Below are 20,430 nucleotides of genomic sequence, written 5' to 3'. Positions count from 1 at the left end.
GTTAATAGTGAAATGTGGCAAAACGGAGGTAATTCATATGTGCACAGCCTCTCTCCTTTCTTTCTCTCTCTCTCTCTCTCTCTCTCTCTCTCTCTCTCTCTCTCGTGTAAATAAACACTTGATTGATTACAATGTTCTGAGAATAGAATATTGAAGTGGAGATCGCTAAACTGCAAGCTAACAGGTGTTTTCAGAAAGCAAGGGTTTATAGTGGAAAGAGAGCACGTACACAGGGTTGCCAGGTTGACAAAGATAACTAACACGCTTAACAGATATTTCCATATTTTCAGGGATAACATCCCTTTATATCAAGCTACCCCGGTTGTGTTCCTCTGTGGCCAGATTAAACCTTGCTGTAGCCTATATATTATGCTCTATTCATTATTTTTTAGAAACCTTGCACTTTTCCACTCGATTTTAAATGGTGTTCTTGTATCCAAATTAAGCACTGTCCACTGCTGTGCACGTGCCACAATATCGATACACGGCCAGTATCGATATTTGTATTGTCAAATATTTGTTATCAAACATTCTCGTATCGATATTTTGAACACAGCACTAATAATCATCCATTAAAACTTGTTGACAGTAGTACAGCGCAGCACACTGTCGGTTAACTAATAGTGAAAGATCCCTGCAGCACATGAAATGAGCTAACACTTGATAAGATGACAAGTCAAAGGACGATAATGACATGGCATATAAACGTAATATGCACGAAAAGTTCTATTTCTGTAAATCTCTGGCAGACTCCTAGCATGAACACAGACTGAGGACGGGGGTGAGGCACAAGGTCAGCCAAACTGCAGCCTGCCCGGAGCAGAGGGTGCTCAAGTGCCTTGTTCAAGGGCACAACGAAGGAAGGTTGTACGATGCAGGGTCTTTCAGATACACTCTTCAAAATGAAGGTTCTTCAATAATTCTTAGATTAAGTGAAGAACCCCCTTATCAACAAGAATCATTTTTCAGTGTGTAAAGAGTTCTTAAGGGAAGGTGGTTCTATATTATTGGTTTTGAGGCTCCTCTTTCAGAGCACGAGAGACTTTGAGGAATTTTCAAATGTTCTTCACTTATCAGATATTTCTCCAAAGGCATTACTTAGGGAATACAAAGAGACTAATATAAGTTGTTGACATTCAGTAAATTAGAGGTACATTTGGTAACTGCAGTTGATGAGAAATGTTTGAATTTGCACTTTCAATAAAGGTGATATATATGATAATCACACTATTTATTTTAAAAACAGCAAAAGCACGAATAACTTTACATCTGAGGCTTTTAAAGACTCCGTTTGTCCATTATTTATTTCTAAAGATACACGACAATGTATAAAGGGCTCCATTACCTTCTATGTTACATTATGGCCCTGTAGAAACAGTTTTTGTAAAAAATAGGCTATCGATAGCGTCAGAACCACTCGACTCTCTGTCGCATTACCGTACAGACAGGAGGAGAAGCTCGCAGGCAATTAACTTAATATGGCGTACTGGCGTTACATTTTAAAATACTATACAAAATAATTTACGCACAGCTACTAGAAGATCTACATCTGTCAGACAGGTTGCTGACGTCGTCAAGCTTAGTTTGAGTCTGCGCGTCAGAAACGGAAGTGCTATAAAACGCTAAAAATGGGCTTCAATTGTCTCAGTTGAGTTCCAATGGGGTCGCTGTGTCCATTTCTTTTACTGTCTATGGTTTTTACGCATTACCGCTTGTCGATTTAAACATTAAATCATCCAAACACAAGACGCGGAAAAGTTGAACGGAGTAGCTGGTTACTCGCGGCGCGCACTGTGTTCGGTGCGGAGAGAGAGAGAGCCGCATATCACAGACAGCAACACTGAACCGAGCTCTCTTCTGCAAAGAGAAAGGCGTCTCAAAACACTTGAATATCGAATTTGCTTATTTTGGCTCTTGCGCCGACAAATACATACAAAATATGTCAAAATATCCACCGTGGAAATTATGCTCGAAAAAGCTGTCAGTTATTTCTTAAGTGAAAGTAAACAGTTGAGGGAAAAAATGGGATGTGTATTGGATGCGTTCATCGTCTCTTAAAGTGACCGCGCCTAATTTAGCTACTGGCTGCTGTAATGTTAATCTAAGAAAATGAAAATGAAAATCACTCACTGCTCTTGACTGAATTACTTTGTAGTTGTAACAGTCAAACCAAAAATGTAGGACAGTATGGACTAGTGGATGCAAATATTACACAGCAAAAATATAATTTAAATATGAATCTTGCACAGTGCAACTGCACTTAAGTTCGATTCCCGTTTTGAGGTCCTTTGCCGATCAAGCCCCCCTCTCTCTCCACCGATGCTTTCCTGTCAGCTCTCTACTGTCCTGTCCCAAAAAAGGCAGAAAACTCTCATAAATTTTACTCTAAAAAAAAAAAAAAATAAATAAAAATATATATATATATATATATATATATATATATATATATATATATATATATATATGTATCCTGCAAGTTCTGCGTCTCTCACTGTGTGAATTAATGGTGCAAACACGCGGTTTTGTTTATCACACACACAAAGTAGCGCATGTAATGCTCAAGGTGTTTTTAGTAGGGATGCACTGGTTGACCGGCCATAAATCGGAACCGGCCGGTTTTTGCTTAAAATACGCGATCGGTTTTTGGTCTTCTTTAGGCCGATTTTTCCGGAAATGTGGCCGCGTGCACAGACTACATTGTAATTGTTCGCTATGTCACTTGTGTGGAAGTATTTCAAAATCTGTGCGCAGGACACGGGCAGCCGTTTAGCACTGGAAATGCAGAACTACATGTATGGGGCACAGATAACAGCAGGAAGCGATCAGCCATTGGTGTACTGGCGCACAAATAAGAGTCCCTTTTCTGCGCGCACTAAAGCTGCGCAAGCTTACTGTTATCGGTCCGAGCCCTGAACGAGAGTAGACCGTGAAGAGTGTGAAATCGTGAGAGTTGTCATCTTCATCCCCGTTGCCGATACGATCCGACAGGACTTGGGCAGAAATCATATTCATGATGAGCTAATGATTTATTAACGTAGTAGAATGAAGCAGGGTGAGGCTGAAAGCCATCGAAGCGAAATGAGGCCGCTGAATGAGTGCGACACACAGCACGAAAGCAGCGGAGCTTTTGTTATGCCACAGTTGACTGCTTCCAGTCATGAGTATGGTAAAATAGGGCTGGGCGATATATCGAATATTAGCGATAATGTGGAATAATTTTGACAATTATTATATATTATATATATATTATATTGGGAATATAGAATATACGAATATAGAAACACATCCACAGCAACGTGCCGTGAGCACACGCATGCTGTTATTCACACATCTGCCTGCATCCCTGTGTAATGCATGTACCGTATTTTCCGGACTATAGGTCGCGCATTTTTTTTCATAGTTTGGCTGGTCCTGCGACTTATAGTCAAGTGTGACTTATATATCAAAATTAATTTGACATGAACCAAGAGAAATGAACTAAGAGAAAACATTACCGTCTACAGCCACGAGAGGGCGCTCTATGCTGCTCAATGCTCCTGTAGTCTACCCCTAATAAACGTAGAGTGCCCTTTCACACTGTAGACTGTAATGTTTTCTCTTGGTTCTAAATAAATGCAACTTATAGTCCAGTGCGACTTATATATGTTTTTTCCTTATCATGACGTATTTTTGGACTGATGCATCTTATACTCAGGTGCGACTTATAGTCCGAAAAATATGGTAAGACTGCCGTCATTCAAGTAATGAAAGCGTATTGCAGTAAACAATGTATTTTGCAGCACCACAAAATAAAGGATAGAGCAAAATATGAATCTACAGATTTTTTATTTCGTACATCTGATTTATATAGTAATATTGCCCAACCCTACACACTGTGATCAGAGTTTCCACAAAAATATTAAGCAAGGCAAATCTACATATTAGAATAATTTCTGAATGACTGGATTAATGATAATAAAAATTCAGCTATGCATTACAGGAATAAATGACATTTTAAAATACACTGAAATGACTTATTTAAAATTGTAATAATACTTCACAATATTGTAGTTTTTGCTATATTTGATCACTCAAATGCAGCCTTGGTGAGCATAAGAGAAACCTTCATTTTAATAATGTAGGATCTCACCATTTCATCTGTTTCTCAACCTGATAAAAAAATTAAAATAAAAAAAAGGAGAATATACATGTACTGTCATACAGTTCGGTAACAGGAAAGTGAGAAATGCTATCCTGCCTGATCAGACAGAGTATGGAAGTGAATCATAAGGGGTGATCAGTCCCACACACAGCTACCGTGCATCGCTTTGAACAGCTACACATTTCTTCATCTAATCCTACGCTAGGCAGTCTTTGATCATGCAATGACTGCTAGACCATTATGACCAAACATGGACATTCTCTATGAAACAGCACCTGAAATAAATAAAGGCACATCCTCTAGATTAGTATTTATGTAACTTCAATGTGAAATATCAAAAGCATATTTAGCTGTGCCCTGGTGCATGCTGACATATCTATCTATCTATCTATCTATCTATCTATCTATCTATCTATCTATCTATCTATCTATCTATCTATCATTTTTGAAAGAAGTATCTTATTTTCACCAAGGCTGCATTTATTTATTTAAAAATACAGTAAATAGTCAAATAATGAAATCTGATAAATTAATATCATTTTCTCTTTAAATATATTTTAAAATGTAACTTATTCCTGATCATTATTACTCCAGTCTAGAGGTCTTCACAGTGCACCCGAGACCTGTCGACCCGGACCCGTACGGGTTTTGGTCTATATTTTAAATGATCAGCCGTGTCCGGGTCGGGTCTGAATCTATTACCTCTGGTCCGGGTCTGTTTAACATTGTGTGTAATACCCGTGCGATCTGAGTCATCGGACTTGTGTTTTTTGTAACTTGCAACTTGTAAAATTAGGTAAAGGAAAGTTAGCTGTTAGAAGCAGAGTGCGCAGACTCAGAGTTAATGCAAGTGCCCGCACGGTAATAATGCTTGCAGGCTTGACACAATTATATTTAATATATTTCAAATCAGCAACACAATCTGAGGTGAACTGTAACATGAATGACGCTCAAACTGCGTTAAACATATGTTAGGTTGATACAGCTAGCACGCATGTGCAGTCTCCAGCATGTTTCATGTTTCTATGGCAACCAGTGAGGGACACTTCGACTGCCACACCGCGCTTTACATTTTCATTTAATCTTAAAGTTTTATTGGTCAGATTCAGACTCGACGCAGAACAGAGCAGAGAGAACAGAGATGATAGCATAAAAATAACGTCAGTGGCGTTATTATAGTTCAAAAGGGCAAACAGTCACAGTTATTGTGCGAGTTAACTCGAGTCAGAATGTAACGTTACATGTGCACAGTTGCATTTGTCATCCATCACCGTGACATCAAGTGGACTTTTGAAGCTGAAATAATGAGTGGATTAAGCTAGGACTTGGAATAACGAGAGGAATAACATGAATAACTTTCTTGTCGGAGGATTGTAATGCATCACAGGCAGTCAGGTACAAGGAAGAGAGAATACGGCTCCTTAAATTAGGTAAGACAGAAAGTTGTATTTTCCCCAACAGGTTTATTGACTTGTAATAGCAATTTAAGGTGGAATATGTGACAATCGGGTCCAGCCGGGTCTTTGTCTTCCCGGGGGGTTTGGATCCAGCTTGCAAATAACATATGGGTCCGGGTAGACATTTCTCAGATTTACACAGGTCTGGGTCCAGCTTTTGAAAAAATAGATGGGTCCGGGTCGGTTCTGTTTAGTACATTACAGGTCTCTTTCGGTTTCGGGCACAAATATTTGGACCCGTGAATACCTCTACTCCAGTCTATGTCACACAATCCTTCAGAAATCATTCTAATATGCTGATTTGCTGCTCAGAAAACATTATCTTCTTATTTCTAAACATTCTTTATTATTAATGTCAAAAACATGTTTTTTGGAAATTACTTTTCAAGATTCTTTAAAAAAAAGGTTCAAAAGAACAGCATTTAGAATATAAATATTTTGTAACGTGAATGTTTATGACACTGCTTATTTATTTCATGCATAATTGATGAAATGTACCCCCCCCCCCAAAAAAAAAAAAAACCCACATTGATCTTAAACTTCTGAATGGTAGTTTATATAGCAGTGACTTATTGTTTTAAAAGGCAACTCGAGGTGCCTGATGCATATAAAAAAACAGATCAGTTTCAACGTATTAACAATCTCTTGAACTCACATTGCCTGTCTTTATAATTCAGTCTCTCACCCTCACACACAAAGAAAAGCCTCTGGTCCAAGACAAATCCGAAAAACAGTAGGAATTATGAGGTTAATGTTTCACTCTAAATCAATTAGCCTGTGTGTCTACTTCACTATACAATATTCATAAAGTTAGTGTCGCACAAAACGCAGAAGGCTGTGGAACAGGGAATCTAAACTTAGCCCTTAAAAGCTGCTTTCAAAGGTTTTTTTAGTTGTTCTGCCCGTTCTTCTCCCAAATAGACTGTCATTTTCAGTGAAGGCAGTGCAAAGAGGGAAAATGACCTCATTCGGTCTTGAATGCAGCCACCAATCTCCATGTTCGTCGATTGTCCTTTACAACCCGCGGGAAAGAAGTGACGAGAGGAATAAGAAGAAAGAAAATAAGTGAGGACGAGAGAGACATGTTTTTGATCTGCCAGGGAGAGGAATCCTTTATGTTCTGATAAACCCTGAAGGAAGAATGAGAGAGAAAGAAAATAAAAGAAAGGGAAAGAGTGAGAGATGGGGAGAAGGAAGGTCCACATATAGAGGGATTGCTGAGATTAAAAGAAGAGGGGACAGACTGAAACTTGACAAAGGTCTGAGAGCTTTATCTCTTAAAAGCTCCATCTGATCCTATGGTTCAAAGCACCACAAACAGTACGGGAGCTTCCCTGTAACCTGACTTGAAGTGACACTGACTTTACTAGAGATTTGTTATCCAGTGTCCTAATGACAGTAACCGAATGTAAACGAATTTCTAATTTCATATCTTCCATCTATAACAGCTTTAAGAACTGCAGTGAGTCACTGTGACAGAGCCCAAAATAAGTAGGTGGCCATCAAGGCGCTACTGTTAGGAGAGAGAAGGATTTATCATACAGTATTGAGCGATGGCAGATCGTTTGTCCACTGTGTACCATTCCGGAGTCTTGTAAAGCATCTTAAATTACATTCCAGCTTAGGTCTGCCATTGTAACTTTATTTCGGTGTCTGGTTGAAGTGCAGCGATACATCACACAAAATAACGAAGGACAAGTTTATTTTGGCTTATACAGGACTTTCACTTAAGCTGTAGTGATCCCTCCTTGGGGGCATTTGGGAATGTAGGAACACAGGTAAAGTGTTAACAAGAGCTGGCACAGTATTTCAAAATGACAGAATGCTGTTCTAAGCTAAATAAAAACTGACATCTTAAATGACACAAAAACATCGGTAGTCTATTTTCGTGCTATAGGCCTAAATATTTTGGTAATAGATACAGGACCATTCAAAAGTTTTTTAATTGATACTTTGATACTTTTTTCAAGAAGAAACTGTTAAACTGATCAAAACTAAAAGAAAAATACTTGAACAAATGCATAACGGACATTTTCAATATTGCCTTTCATGAAGTGTGTAATGTACCTGTATTTGAATGCAAACAAACTACAAGGTGTAAAGAGGAAAGTGCATGATAAATAAATGTATTGTCTCCCAAAAGAAACAATCAACTCTGAACAGCAAAATAGAATCATTAGAATTTTCCAACTTCCATGACAGCTACATGGGGTTACACATTTGCAAGATGCCCGTCTAGGGATATGTCAGTATCAAATTTTCCTGTTGCGATTAATTGCTCATGCTTTTATCACGGTAAACGGTATTATCACGGTATTGAAATATATCTACGGTATGTTGTAGTCCAGGTTAAAAAAAGCCTATTAAGTCTTAATACTTAAGTATTTGGCACTCTGATGAACATCATAGCAAATACACAGATCTGAATGGCTATTTAAAATTATTTAACCCTCTGGAGTCAATTAACACGTATAAGCGTTATGAGTCATTTTCTCCTGATAACCCCGAAAATAATTTAAAGTACACTTTCAGTTTTAATCGTACAGATAAGAGCAATACATCAATCGAATCTGTAAAGGGTCTAGTTTTTTTGGGATACAGACATAATAACAACAAAACTTTGTGCACTTATAAAATAAAGATAACAAACAAGATGTGCTGTCTGCAGCCTTTGTCTGCGCTGATCTTCATTTAGAAACACGTAATTAAAATGAACTGTAACTCTGTGAATACTCAACGAAGGGGCATGAGAGAGATATCTATAGAAAGCTTGACATGTCTACTTTTAAATATGTTTTAGGAAGTAGCATAGCTGCTATATTTATGGGGTTTTCAGGTTAAGGACTGTCTGCAGTTTAATGCCATCTGCTGTCAGAGAGTGAATGTGATTTCATTCAGCGCGTTTCTCAAGTGTTCCCCCATGTGCTTCTCATGGGTGCTTGTTTACATCAGAGTGAACACACGTCTTTTAATCAACATACAGCGTTGTGGTGCATTTTGAGAATGGTATTCTTAAAATGCATTCCAAATTCGGAATAATTTGTAATGTATAATTATTCACTGTATTTATAAGTGCCCACGATAACAATATAGTGCATATTAATTACCACTATATATCGCATTAGCGAATACTGTAAGTCTATGCTCATCTATGTTTTACATTAGCCAGTTGCCCCAAAACTATACCCACCTTCAACACGTCATTTTACTGATGACTGCTTTTCTCAGGGAGTTGATCACAGTATACACAAACCACTTGCTCTATAAAAAGACAGTACCCAGTTTATTTGTACTAGCTGGCTCCACTGAACCTGTATGACAAATAACAGATGTTTATATTTTCTATTCAGTTCATAATATGGAATTATGGCAATGGGCGTATAGTTTCCGACAAGTGCTGCAAGCTGTAGACCAATCACCAACAAAATTGACCATCTGACCAATCAGAGCAGAGAAGGTTTACAGAAAGGAGGGGTTTAGAGAGACTGAATCTTAGAACTGCTCTGAACGAATCGTTTGAGAATTGTTGGAAAATTAGGTGATATTAAATGCATATTATGAGAAAATGAAAGCAGTGTTTGACCTTGCATGCATGTACACCTATTGTAGGAGACTCCCAAAACAATATTAGGAACCTTAAAAATGGCATAATAGGGGCACTTAAAAAAAACATCTTACTGGCTCCAAACCTTTAAATGTACTATACATCATGATTTGAAAAAGTATAAACTGAAAAATTACCTATTAGGAACTAAAACTACTACTACTTGTGCTAAAACTACACTTTTTAAATTATAAAGATGTTTTTTTTTTTTTTTTTCATTTATTTCTCTCTTTTCTTTATAATTACATTTTATTTTAATTTTTTTTATTATGCTACAACATAAAACTAAGTAGCATTAACCGATCCACTGAAGGGAGTTTTATTGTGGCTGACATCATCAAACTAATGTCACCGTGACATCAGCAAACTGTCTTATAAGCTTGTTAGAAACAAGTTGGCTTTTAACCTTCGAGTGGGTTTTCTGTGCGCTTCAGTGTTTTTTTACAGGCACTTATTTGGCACTGCTGATGACATCATATGATCTAATGTGCCAGTGCAACCTCAGTCTATTGTTAAATGAATAACAAGAAAATTTGAGTGTGTGGGAGATAGATAAGCGAAAAAGAAAAGGACTGTGTGTGTCTGTACACGTCTGCCTGTAAGTGTATGTTACATATTTAATTTATGTCAGCCCCTCTATTTTGTTCTTTTCTCCCATAATGCACCTCTCTAATACAGATGGGATAAAAGCTTCAATGGGGTAGAAAACAGCTTTAGTGTTTAACTCTTCAGGCCTGACTCTCTGTCCTTCTTTTACTCATATAGACCCTAAACACATATGCCCAGACCTCATTCCAAAAACATGCAACATGCAAACCACATAAAGCAGCTCATCGAATATTCAGTCCTGCCCCCTCAGTGTGCGTTAGTGCTCCCTGCCCTTTCTTTCCCATATCAGAAGTGGAAACATGGATAAAAAGATGCGCCTTAGCGCCTTCATTTTTAATAACATAAGAAGGACAATCTGGGTTTACAGTGAAGCGAAGCATCCTCTAGGACCCTCAGATACACACTCTTAAAACACACTCATGCTCTCCCCAGAGTACACTGCAAAAAGACATGCAGTTGAACTTGATCAAAGAGAAACAGTGGTACAAGAGAGAACGCTGTATTATACTATAGAGATAAAGGCCATTCTGAAACATTCTAAAGCAATAGCTCACACAAAACATACAATTATGGCATTATTAAGCCACTCCAAACTTAAAAGTTGTAGTTTTTCGATGGATCACAAAAGGATACATTTCGAAAAATCTTTACGTGATTCTGTCTAACTCCTACTTTTTTAAATGTCTTCTTTTGTGTTTCATGGGAGGAAAAAATGACTAATATAATAGGTACTGCACTTAGAGATCAACAGATAATCAATAATTGAGGCGGGTCTACTGTACCTACAAATGTACGTAAGTGTATACATGCAGTATGCAGCCACAGTTTTTAACAAAATCCACTCATACAATACTTCAATACTGACAGTAATGTAAAACCATACTCTTTACTTAATTTTTCATACAATTTGTGATTTAAAAAGAAAAACATTTTGTGTAGAAAATAAGTCCTGTGCTAATAGCATCATGTATGCAAAAGTTAAATTCGGGTGCCAAATATTCTATAGCGCCAAATCAACTTAATATGTCTAAACACTAAATTCATGAACACAGTTAACTCATTTATCTAATCTGACACTGAAGTGGTTTTATTCTGTTCAGTCTAATCAGAAAGACTGAGACCAGAAACATCTCAAGCCGACCTTGATGTAATGGTCAGAGGTTATTTATATAAATAATTAATAAAGCGCTGAGAAAAGACCCATTTCATTTGTGTGCAAATACATTTGGCTTGATATTTTGCTATTTTATGTAAGGAAAACTTCATACATGCCAATGTACACTTCTCAGACACATTAAAAAAAATCTTACTGACTTCTTATTGAATGTGAACAGATCCGACAGTAATTGTGATATTTTCTGCCTTTCTATTTCTGTTTATTTCAAACTTGGAAATGCATTGTGCTTGACATGTTATTTGCACAGCCAATACAGCCAAGACTGTATCAGCCTCGGTATCAAAAGGAACTCTGGGAGATGATTTAAAGAAGGGATGAGAAGTGTTATGGGAGACAGCAAGCAGGGGGCCTCTTAATGTTTGAGTTTCATTCACATCAGCCACAGCATTTGACTCCCTAAGCAGTGCTTCCCTCCCGAAGAGTCTCTTCAATTATTACCCTCCAAGCTCTACAGCGGCAGCAGGGCCTAATGTGTCAAATACCAAGTTGGAGAATGTCGCTCGAAGGAAATTAGATAATGAAAAATCTGATCCTTATGAATTCTAAGCAACTTTCAATATATACACTTGCCACCACAAATAACTTGTCATACATACAGTGAGAGAATAAGCAGACAGTAAAACAAAAAACTAAAAGCAAGACTTAAAAAGAAGCTACTAATTACATAAAAACTAAATGCACATTACATTAAGAATTAAAACATCACAAACTTAAGCAAGAAATGTTTCTAACCATGAGCTTTGACAAAGTAGCACAATGCACTTACTTTGTGGCTGTATTTCATCACTGTTAAAAGGGATTGTGCGTTCATCTAAAATTATCAAATCATTATTTGGAAGGGTAGTTTGAAGTGAACTCAGCCAGATGATGCAATGGGATGACATGGTCGTCTACAAGAAGTTTTTACAGTTTATGTGGATGAAGAGTGTAGTAATAGCCTAATAGTCAAATGCATCCATTTGATGATTAATTAAACATTTTTAAAAATCATTGATGTTTAACATGAAATAAAGATGGCATCAATGAATCCCTTTAAAATCATGAACTTTCTTGGCTTCAATGCTCAACTCTTTCAGGCAGCTCTGTCACTACCCCGGCCGTAGGTTTCTGTCACACCCACACAACTGCAACCCATTTTGCTATAAACACAGCTCATTGCCAACTTTGCAAAAACAAATAGACAGACAGAGGGACAGTGACAGGAAGACTGGCAATCCGTCAGGTTATATCTGATGCAGATGGCATGACTGATAAAGAAAATCTGTCAGGTATCTGAATTGTGTCTCGTTTAATGCAACACAGCTAGACAATCCAAAACATGGCATTAAATATTTGAAATTCAGCTTTATGTTTAGGCCTTGGTGGTAAACATCCGACTGATGCCAGATATGATTAAATATTCTGTGGTGGGCTGCTGAAAACGCAAAGTTGAGGATAAAGCACAAAGCATGCTTACCTTTTCGGCCATTGTCATGGCAGAGCCACCATGGATTCCCAGTATGGGCATGGAAGTCTGAGAGGAAACAAAGTCCAGCATCTGTGCCACAGCTTCCTGGTCCGTGCCATCTCCATAGACCAGCCCATGCAGTCTCTGTCGGGACATGAGCTCACACAGGTGTGTAAGCATGCTTCCTGGGTCCGTCTGGTTCACCTGGACGCTGAGAACAGTCACATCCAGAGGCGCACCTATCCCACGAGCCGGACGCAGGGCTGATTCGGATACAGTGGGGGTTTGGCCCAGTATCACAGCTACACTCAGGGATGGAGGCTTCTCTGCGGCCTGCGACCAACCCAACAAAGCCCATAAGACCATCAAGCAGACTACAGCTCCCATCATTCCTGGCTTCAGCCCCTGTTAAGATAAGAAGTTTTAAAAAGATGCAAAACATCAGGCTTACCAGATCTCAATAGACAAAAATCAGATCACATCCATAAATTACATTCACCCTGTTACTTTGCATGCAATGATTCAGTGGAGGGGGACTGGTAAGCGAATTCGGAAGACAAGCTTTTAATGATTAAGATGATTTGGCACTCTGTTGAACTACTCTATCATTGCAAGTCAATACTTTTCAATTAGCCTAAACAGTTAAATGGAACAGTGGTTCACTTATTAGCAATTAACACTGATGTACTGTCTTACAATATGTCATCGTGGTTGCATTTAAATGGCCTTTCTAATTGATAGGACTCGTCAATAGTTTATAACGATTCTAGGCGGAATTTGATGCCCGAATGATTCCAGATGGCTAGTGTAGCTGTCTCTTAAATTACAGTAATAATTGATGAAACCATGCACTAACTGGAGTGCATTATAACTTCATGAGTGAAGAACAGCTTACACATGGTTAAATTTAAGTGCGCTGATGTCAGTGGTTAAAAGATGGTTTAATCTCAAGAGACTGAATGTAAAAGTCAACTTTGGAATTAAGGAAATTGTACTTATGGCTTAAAGGAATAGTTCACTCCAAAACTCAATCGGCACATATCCCTATTCATTTTTACTGTAAGGAAAACAGCAGTGTGAACATACTTCAAATAAATATTTTATGTTACAAAGAAGAAAAACCATACAAATTTGGAATAACTAAACAGTAAGTGAATAACTGACAATATTCCTTTAAGGTAAAAAAAAAAATAGATTTTACTTTTTCTGTTCATTTGGCTCCTTTTATCAAGGTAGAGATACTTTGCTATCAAACATGCTTTGATAGCAAGACTGATCGAATTCACACTGAACTTTTCACTCTCAGAAATATCACTGGATACACCTTCTTCATCCCTGGAGTTTAGTCATCAGTCATATTTGCACCTCCATTTCATTCACCGACTACATTGGGCCATAGTCAATAACCACAGATTAAAAAGTACTCAGATATTGTTGAAAATTATATCAAATATATATTAACTAGAACAGTCAAATATCCTGTTTCTTATTTAACTCTGGCTGAATATATCACTGGTAGTACACAAGCAGGGCACGTATACAGCAGCATCATGAAATCATATGAGTTTGTCTCTTAATATACTGTATGTGCCAGGGCATGTAATTTTAAATCAATACTCATCATGACACAAAAATCAATAAAATGAAATAAACCCTACAGTCTTCAGAGCTTGAAATTTGGGAGTTTGTTTGGGGTGCTCGGTAAGGAATGATGTGATAAGAATTTGCTGCCATCAGCTACTACAAATAGTACCATTTTTTATCACCAGTTCTCAACAAAGGAAAAAGCTTAATGCAGAAGCTCATGAATGCACAGCTTAACAGAAAAAGTCCTACATTGGAATATTAGATGGAATATATTGCAAACTTGCTGTACGTGAATATTTTCAAGATCAGCACATTTTGAATAATTTTATCTGCATTTGATTAAAAAAAAAAAACTCCTGCAATGTGACAATTTATTTAAAGTATAAATATTACATATAGTCAATTAAGGAAGCAATATTCACACATACACAGACGTATACATACACATATATATATATATATATTCATAAATATACTAGTGTTGTCACGGTACCAAAATTTCAGTATTCTGTACCGATACCAGTGAAAATCCACGGTTCTCTGTACCAATTTCGGTACCAAAGCAAAACACAAAAATATGCTAATTTAAAAAAAAATTACTTTTTAGCACTAAAAATTAAACCAAAGCCATTCTTTATACTTATTTACAATTGTATTTAAAGTTTTTCTACAAGTTATATAATTATGAAAAACAGTAAACAAGTTTCACCCAAATTTAATTTGTCTTCTAATTTATGAAATTTAAACATTTTATTTTTGGTAAATAAAGGGGATTTGCTATTAAAATTAAAACATGGAAGAAATATTTTGATTTATTTCTTTAAAAAATAAAGTTTTATAATTTTTTAAAACAGTAGTAGCAGTATCACATACATTTTACTAAATAATAGTAATATTTCTAGCACTTTATTAATTATTATTAAAAGATAATACTACTACTAATTCTACTATCATACTAATGTATATACAATGCACTATGAATTGATGAGCTGCTGGGTTCATGAATATTAATCACATTGTCTGCGTTCGGTCAAACTGATTTGCTGACATCAAAACGGGGACAGTGCCAGCCAATGAAATTGCCATTTGCGCATTATCTCCACCCACTACCGGAGAAACCAGTATGTCTTCTGCTTGTTCGAAAATGAATATGAATAATTCTAAATGAACTCCATTATTTTGACAGGAGAAGATAACAAAGAATAGTTTACATATAGCGTGTCGATTCAGCGTGGTAAGGCTCTCGCTCTCTCTCTCTCTTTGCATGTGTGAGAGACAGCACTAGCAGTAAAGTGACGGTGAGCCGTGCGCATTCACAAAGAGTTTACAGAGCATCAAATACAGGTGCGCTGTGCGTCCATTGAGATGAACTGAAAAGTTCAGATCGCTTGATGGAGAGAGAACTCTGAAGCTCAGATGTTGAAATTAATGCAAGCGTCATGCGCTTCAGTCTATGTAATAAACAAACCCGCACGTCTCTGCCATTCATTAATTCACACAGAGACGCGCAGAACACGGATTCATATTTCAAACAATTTTTGCAGCTTAACATTTACAAATACTGGTCCATATGGAGATTTGATTTGATCGATTTATTTTTATTAAGTTATGCTAACTTTGACAAATTCCATGACTGTCCATATTAAAATGTAAGTTTCATTTTAATGACTGGATTTTGAGATTCTGTCCTCATTTTATGCTTCGCGGAAATCATAGCGCTGAAGCGGGTTTGAATGGGACTTCGGTACTACCGGTACTTAAAGAAACCTGGTACCATCACATTTAAAAAAAAATTGTACCGACTTGGTACCAAAGTACCGGGTCTTTTGACAACACTAACATATACGTATACGTATACGTATACATATATATATATATATATATATATATATATATATATATATATATATATATATATATATATATATATATATATATATATATATATATATTTAAATATACATATATATGTTCATTCATTACACACAGACTGATATATTTCAAATGCTTATTTCTTTTGATTTTGATGATTATAACTGACAACTAAGGAAAATCCCAAATTCAGTATCTGAGAAAGTTAGAATATTGTGAAAAGGTTCAATATTGAAGACACCTGGTGCCACACTCTAATCAGCTAATTAACTCAAAACACATGCAAAGCCTTTAAATGGTCTCTCAAAATTAATCATCAAAATTAAAAGAAATAAACATTTGAAATATATCAGTCTGTGTTTAATGAATGAATATAATATACAAGTTTCACTTTTTGAATGGAATTAGAATATCATCAAAAAGTTGATTTATTTCACTAATTATATAACCATGACCTGTATAAATAAATAAATAAATATATATATATATATATATATATATATATATATATATATATATATATACACACATACACACACACAAGAAAATTAAATTATTATGCTGTTTTTTATAAGTAATTTTAAAATCACAACATTGATACAGCAATTCATGAGCAGAAGTGGATGACTGTTACTGCCTGATGCATTATATAATTCCTCCTACAATGTCATTTTTGAATAAATGAAGCAAAGACTTGTTTAACACTTGACAAACTAATAATTTATTGATGCGTTTCCAATTGTTGGCAAACACTTATAACAGATATTAAGAGGGTTTTGCTTCTGTCAGCTTAAACATTCAGCTGTATTGTGAAGCATACTAATTAGTGCCAATCACGTAATTGCCTAATTGCTTTCTTGATGGCTGCACTGGTAGTTTGTGAGGGTCCAAAAGTGGTGCACGCCTCAATGAACACATTACAGATTCCAGAGACAGGCAGTTGTGCTCCGTTTCCCCTGTAACTTTCTCATTTAGTATACTTGCTACATCCATAATTGGCATACTCACAGAGCAACCCCAGCAAAGCAACCATGCCCTTAAGTCTACCCCGGACTAGCACTAAGTGTTTCCAAATGCATCTGTCATATTTGTTGGATGTTTTACAAGTAAACGGTGTGTTTTCAGTCACATTAGACATCACCTTCACCCTAAGCTTGCAGAATACAACTAAAGAGCAGCCAAGGATATAGAGACAGTTAATTTCAGACCCATGGACTTTTATGCATCAAAATTTAAGCAACGCTGCCAAAAATGTCTTGCCAATAGGAGTGTTTGTACGAGTGAGGTTTGAGTATATGCCTGGAAGTACCAACCACAGTTCTGATGGTCTGTCACAGCCCATATTTCATAATTCAAAACCACAGCATGAAGTGCCAAGTGCATATCGGCTCCTCTGTTAGCAGAATATCACCGCTGAGATCACTTCTCTTCGCAGGCGAATGGGGAGGTTGTGGGTGGATTTCTGAGTTTGACTGTGTGGAAAGGTGGAGGGGTCAATAGTTACGAGTACTCTCAAAATAAGCACCTGCACTAGGTCCTCCTCCCCAATCCATCACTCCACATCACTGACCAACACGTATGCTCATGTATTCCTTCATTTTAAGGACCAAAACATATTCTACATAAGTATTTAAATGCAGATAGTTTTTAGTTTTTAAAATATGTGTAGAAAACTGTGGTATTACATAGATCCATTTTCTCATTCATGTCAGCTACCGTTATGGTGAGGGCAACAGTTTGAAGAAAATTTTGCTATGCAAGTTTAAAGTCAGTGCATATTATAGCAAATTCCATTTTAACTGCCAGACATTTTTTGTAAGGTAACTCCATTACCCCCATTATTCCTGAGGTTTGGTAACATCACAAGTGCGTTCAACAGGGCAGTGCATCAGCCAAGTGCTCATGTATGCATTCACATATTTTATTCAATTTTGTTCCTGGACTAAGGCATCACAAGAGTTGGCCCAATATAGCAAATGTAAGGAATGCATTGCTGTATCTCGGTGTTCAGTTAAGGTCATTTTATCAAGAATAAGTGTCTCTATACATAAATGTGTAGGAAAGAAGGGGGCGGTTTTTAAATATTTCAGCTTCTAAAATTGTATCCTCCATTGCAGGAAAGACTATTTCAGGCCTGGTCCTGTAAGCAAGAGGAAAACATCAAAAATGTGCTTGGACAACGTGACTGCACCCAAATCTGCAAGTCCCTCATTCCCCGTTTAGACCGAACCCGCGAGACAACGGCGCCCCCATTCGGATCTCCCCGTCAGCCACTTCACACCTATTACTAAAACGTTCAATATTTAAAACGTATCTTACCTTGCGTGTCACGAGGTGTCTGTGAAGGAGACTCGCCGTGGTTGAAATGTGCCATCTGTGAAACTGACCGATGACTTGTGAACGTTATCCACGAAGACTTCCTCACAGAGAAGGCGCGTTTCTCGGCGCATTTTTCTTTTCAGACCTCCGGCGAACCACCTTGACAGGAGCTTAAGTGTTCAATGTTCTGGGGGGAGGGAAAGTCAACCACAATCCTTACACCAGGGTAACAAAAATGACAGAACTCATTATTTAGAGTATTTCTGTAACTTCTCGTTAGTGTTCAGTTGTCTACGAGCGAAAAGCCACACCAAAAGGCTTCGCGAGTGGGTAAACTGATCTGCGTGGAAGCGTAACGGTTCCCCCGCATAAAACCAAGTCCCCTCAGAGGCGGACTACAACCACATAACCGTGTTTTAAACAACAACTATCAGGGAGCTTCGAGAGTAAAGTCGGCGGTTAAAAGTGTGTGAGAGACCCGGCGTGTTTAAATAACGGCCGGTGTTGTATTCCCCTCACGCGCAGCGCGCGCGGGGTTTGTCTCTATGTAGGGCGCTCGCTCGCGCAGCAGGTGTTGCGCATCAGACGGTTGAAATAATTTCTCCCGTCACAAAAATAAGCCGACGATTTCGTCAACGGGAAGCTCCATCGACTCCCAGTTGGCTGTAAGAGAGCGAGCCCACATTTGTTAAGGAAAAATAATACGTTTTTGATGTTTTATTGAAAGTAAAAAGAGAACAACTCACCTGATATCCCCGTTGTACATTTCCAATACACCAGTCGGGAAATTAAACCGCGTCCTCAGGAGTCTTCATCGTATAACCTTGATCTTTCTTTATAAACAAATCCGTCAAGTTCAGCGCTCTTAACGGCGTAATTCCACCAGTGTCCTTGTGTTAACCGTGTCTATTCCTTACAGAGATTAACCAGAAAAAAAGCAAAAGGAATACACGTTCAGTGATTCAGTCGACAAACAACGACCACATGGGTTTTTTCACCTTAATATTTCTGTTATTTTTTTCTAAGACTCGAGTGCTTTCCGCGGTAGGAGATTGTGGAACAGGTCTGTGTGCCGCCTCTGAGGGGGATTCCGTCAATAATATCGCATCCTTTTGGAGAAAACAACAGCAACGCGCCGTATTCAGTCGTTAAAAGGTCGATAACGGGGGTGAGGTGTATTTTGGATAGAGATTCCTCTGCGACACCATCGACTGAACTCGAGACATCATGGGAAACTGTCGAGCGCATGCACGCTCCTCAACATCTCAGCGCGGATTGAGACTGTACTCGCCAATGCCTCCCACGCGCTCAGCTCCGCTCCAAATTCAACTCAATTCTCTTACCTTACCACTTATAATTAAACACAAACATACGTTTCATACACGGATTTTCTGTCTGTCAACGCAAACAGACTAGTGTCATCGCTTAACTATTTGAGGAAATCATTTGGTTATGATGCGCGTTCATATTTCCATCCAACTTTACAGACCATTGCTCTCAGACGCACACTCCATGAATCGAGTTGATGGTAGATTGAGGCTCTCTCTCTCTCTCTCCGCCACACACATGAATACAGTCAAATGATAATGAGCACCATTAACAGTCCCTGCGCACGATGGGTGCGTCAAAACTGTGGAAAATTCTCAATCACAGGACGCCTCAGTAAACAAGTCATTTTCCCGCTCGATGTTGCAAAAGTATGTCCCATCCACTGTCGCCTCCACGTGTTAAAGAGAGAAAAACAGTTCAACGAACCAACTCCTGTCTGTCTCAATCAAAACGGTGATTTGGGGCTTGCTCCGTTTGCGCCAAAATTGGTAGTTCGTTATGAGTCAGACGCTCCCAGCTGTGTAATTTCCCTGCAGGAAATCCACGGGAGCCGTTATGATCCCCAACTCATGCAATTAAATCAAATGATTTTATGCTCTAAGATCATTCACCCAGTCAAAGGAAAAACTGCTTGACAAGTCTATTTAAAGTCTTTTAAACTTATGATTATGTCCGCGTGTTTAAGTATAGATGTACAGAAGACACGTGCCCCCTCATATTTTTTGAGCCAAGTGGATTTTAATGCAAATATCTGTATCTTTAAAAAATTAAGCCCGCACGATTACTGTGAAAAAAAAAAGAGTTTGCCTTCTGGTCATGTCTAACCTTACAAAATCTGCTAGACAGAAAGTTCAGCAGATTACCACCAAATTCATAAAATGCAACACC

The 20,430-nt window shown here is 37.7% G+C and overlaps 1 protein-coding gene across 2 annotated transcripts in view; it reads right to left on the bottom strand.

Annotated features, from left to right (window-relative positions):
* The window catches only part of grin2ab (glutamate receptor, ionotropic, N-methyl D-aspartate 2A, b), a 90,170-nt gene extending 70,185 nt beyond the window's left edge, over positions 1 to 19,985 (bottom strand). For both annotated transcript variants that reach the window (XR_003275880.1, XM_026204614.1), the window contains exons 1-3: positions 18,960 to 19,985; positions 18,214 to 18,400; positions 12,445 to 12,840 (exon numbers count right to left, since the gene is read on the bottom strand). Coding sequence is in view for 1 of the 2 variants with exons in the window: in XM_026204614.1 (XP_026060399.1) it covers positions 12,445 to 12,825 (381 nt within the window). In the remaining variant the exon portion in view is untranslated. The remainder of the gene's footprint in view (positions 1 to 12,444; positions 12,841 to 18,213; positions 18,401 to 18,959) is intronic.
* Between the last annotated feature and the right edge of the window lie 445 nt (positions 19,986 to 20,430).

This window comes from Carassius auratus, chromosome 26 (genome assembly GCF_003368295.1).
Source record: "Carassius auratus strain Wakin chromosome 26, ASM336829v1, whole genome shotgun sequence".
NCBI lineage: Eukaryota > Metazoa > Chordata > Actinopteri > Cypriniformes > Cyprinidae > Carassius > Carassius auratus.
This window is presented reverse-complemented; position numbering and strand designations above follow the sequence as displayed.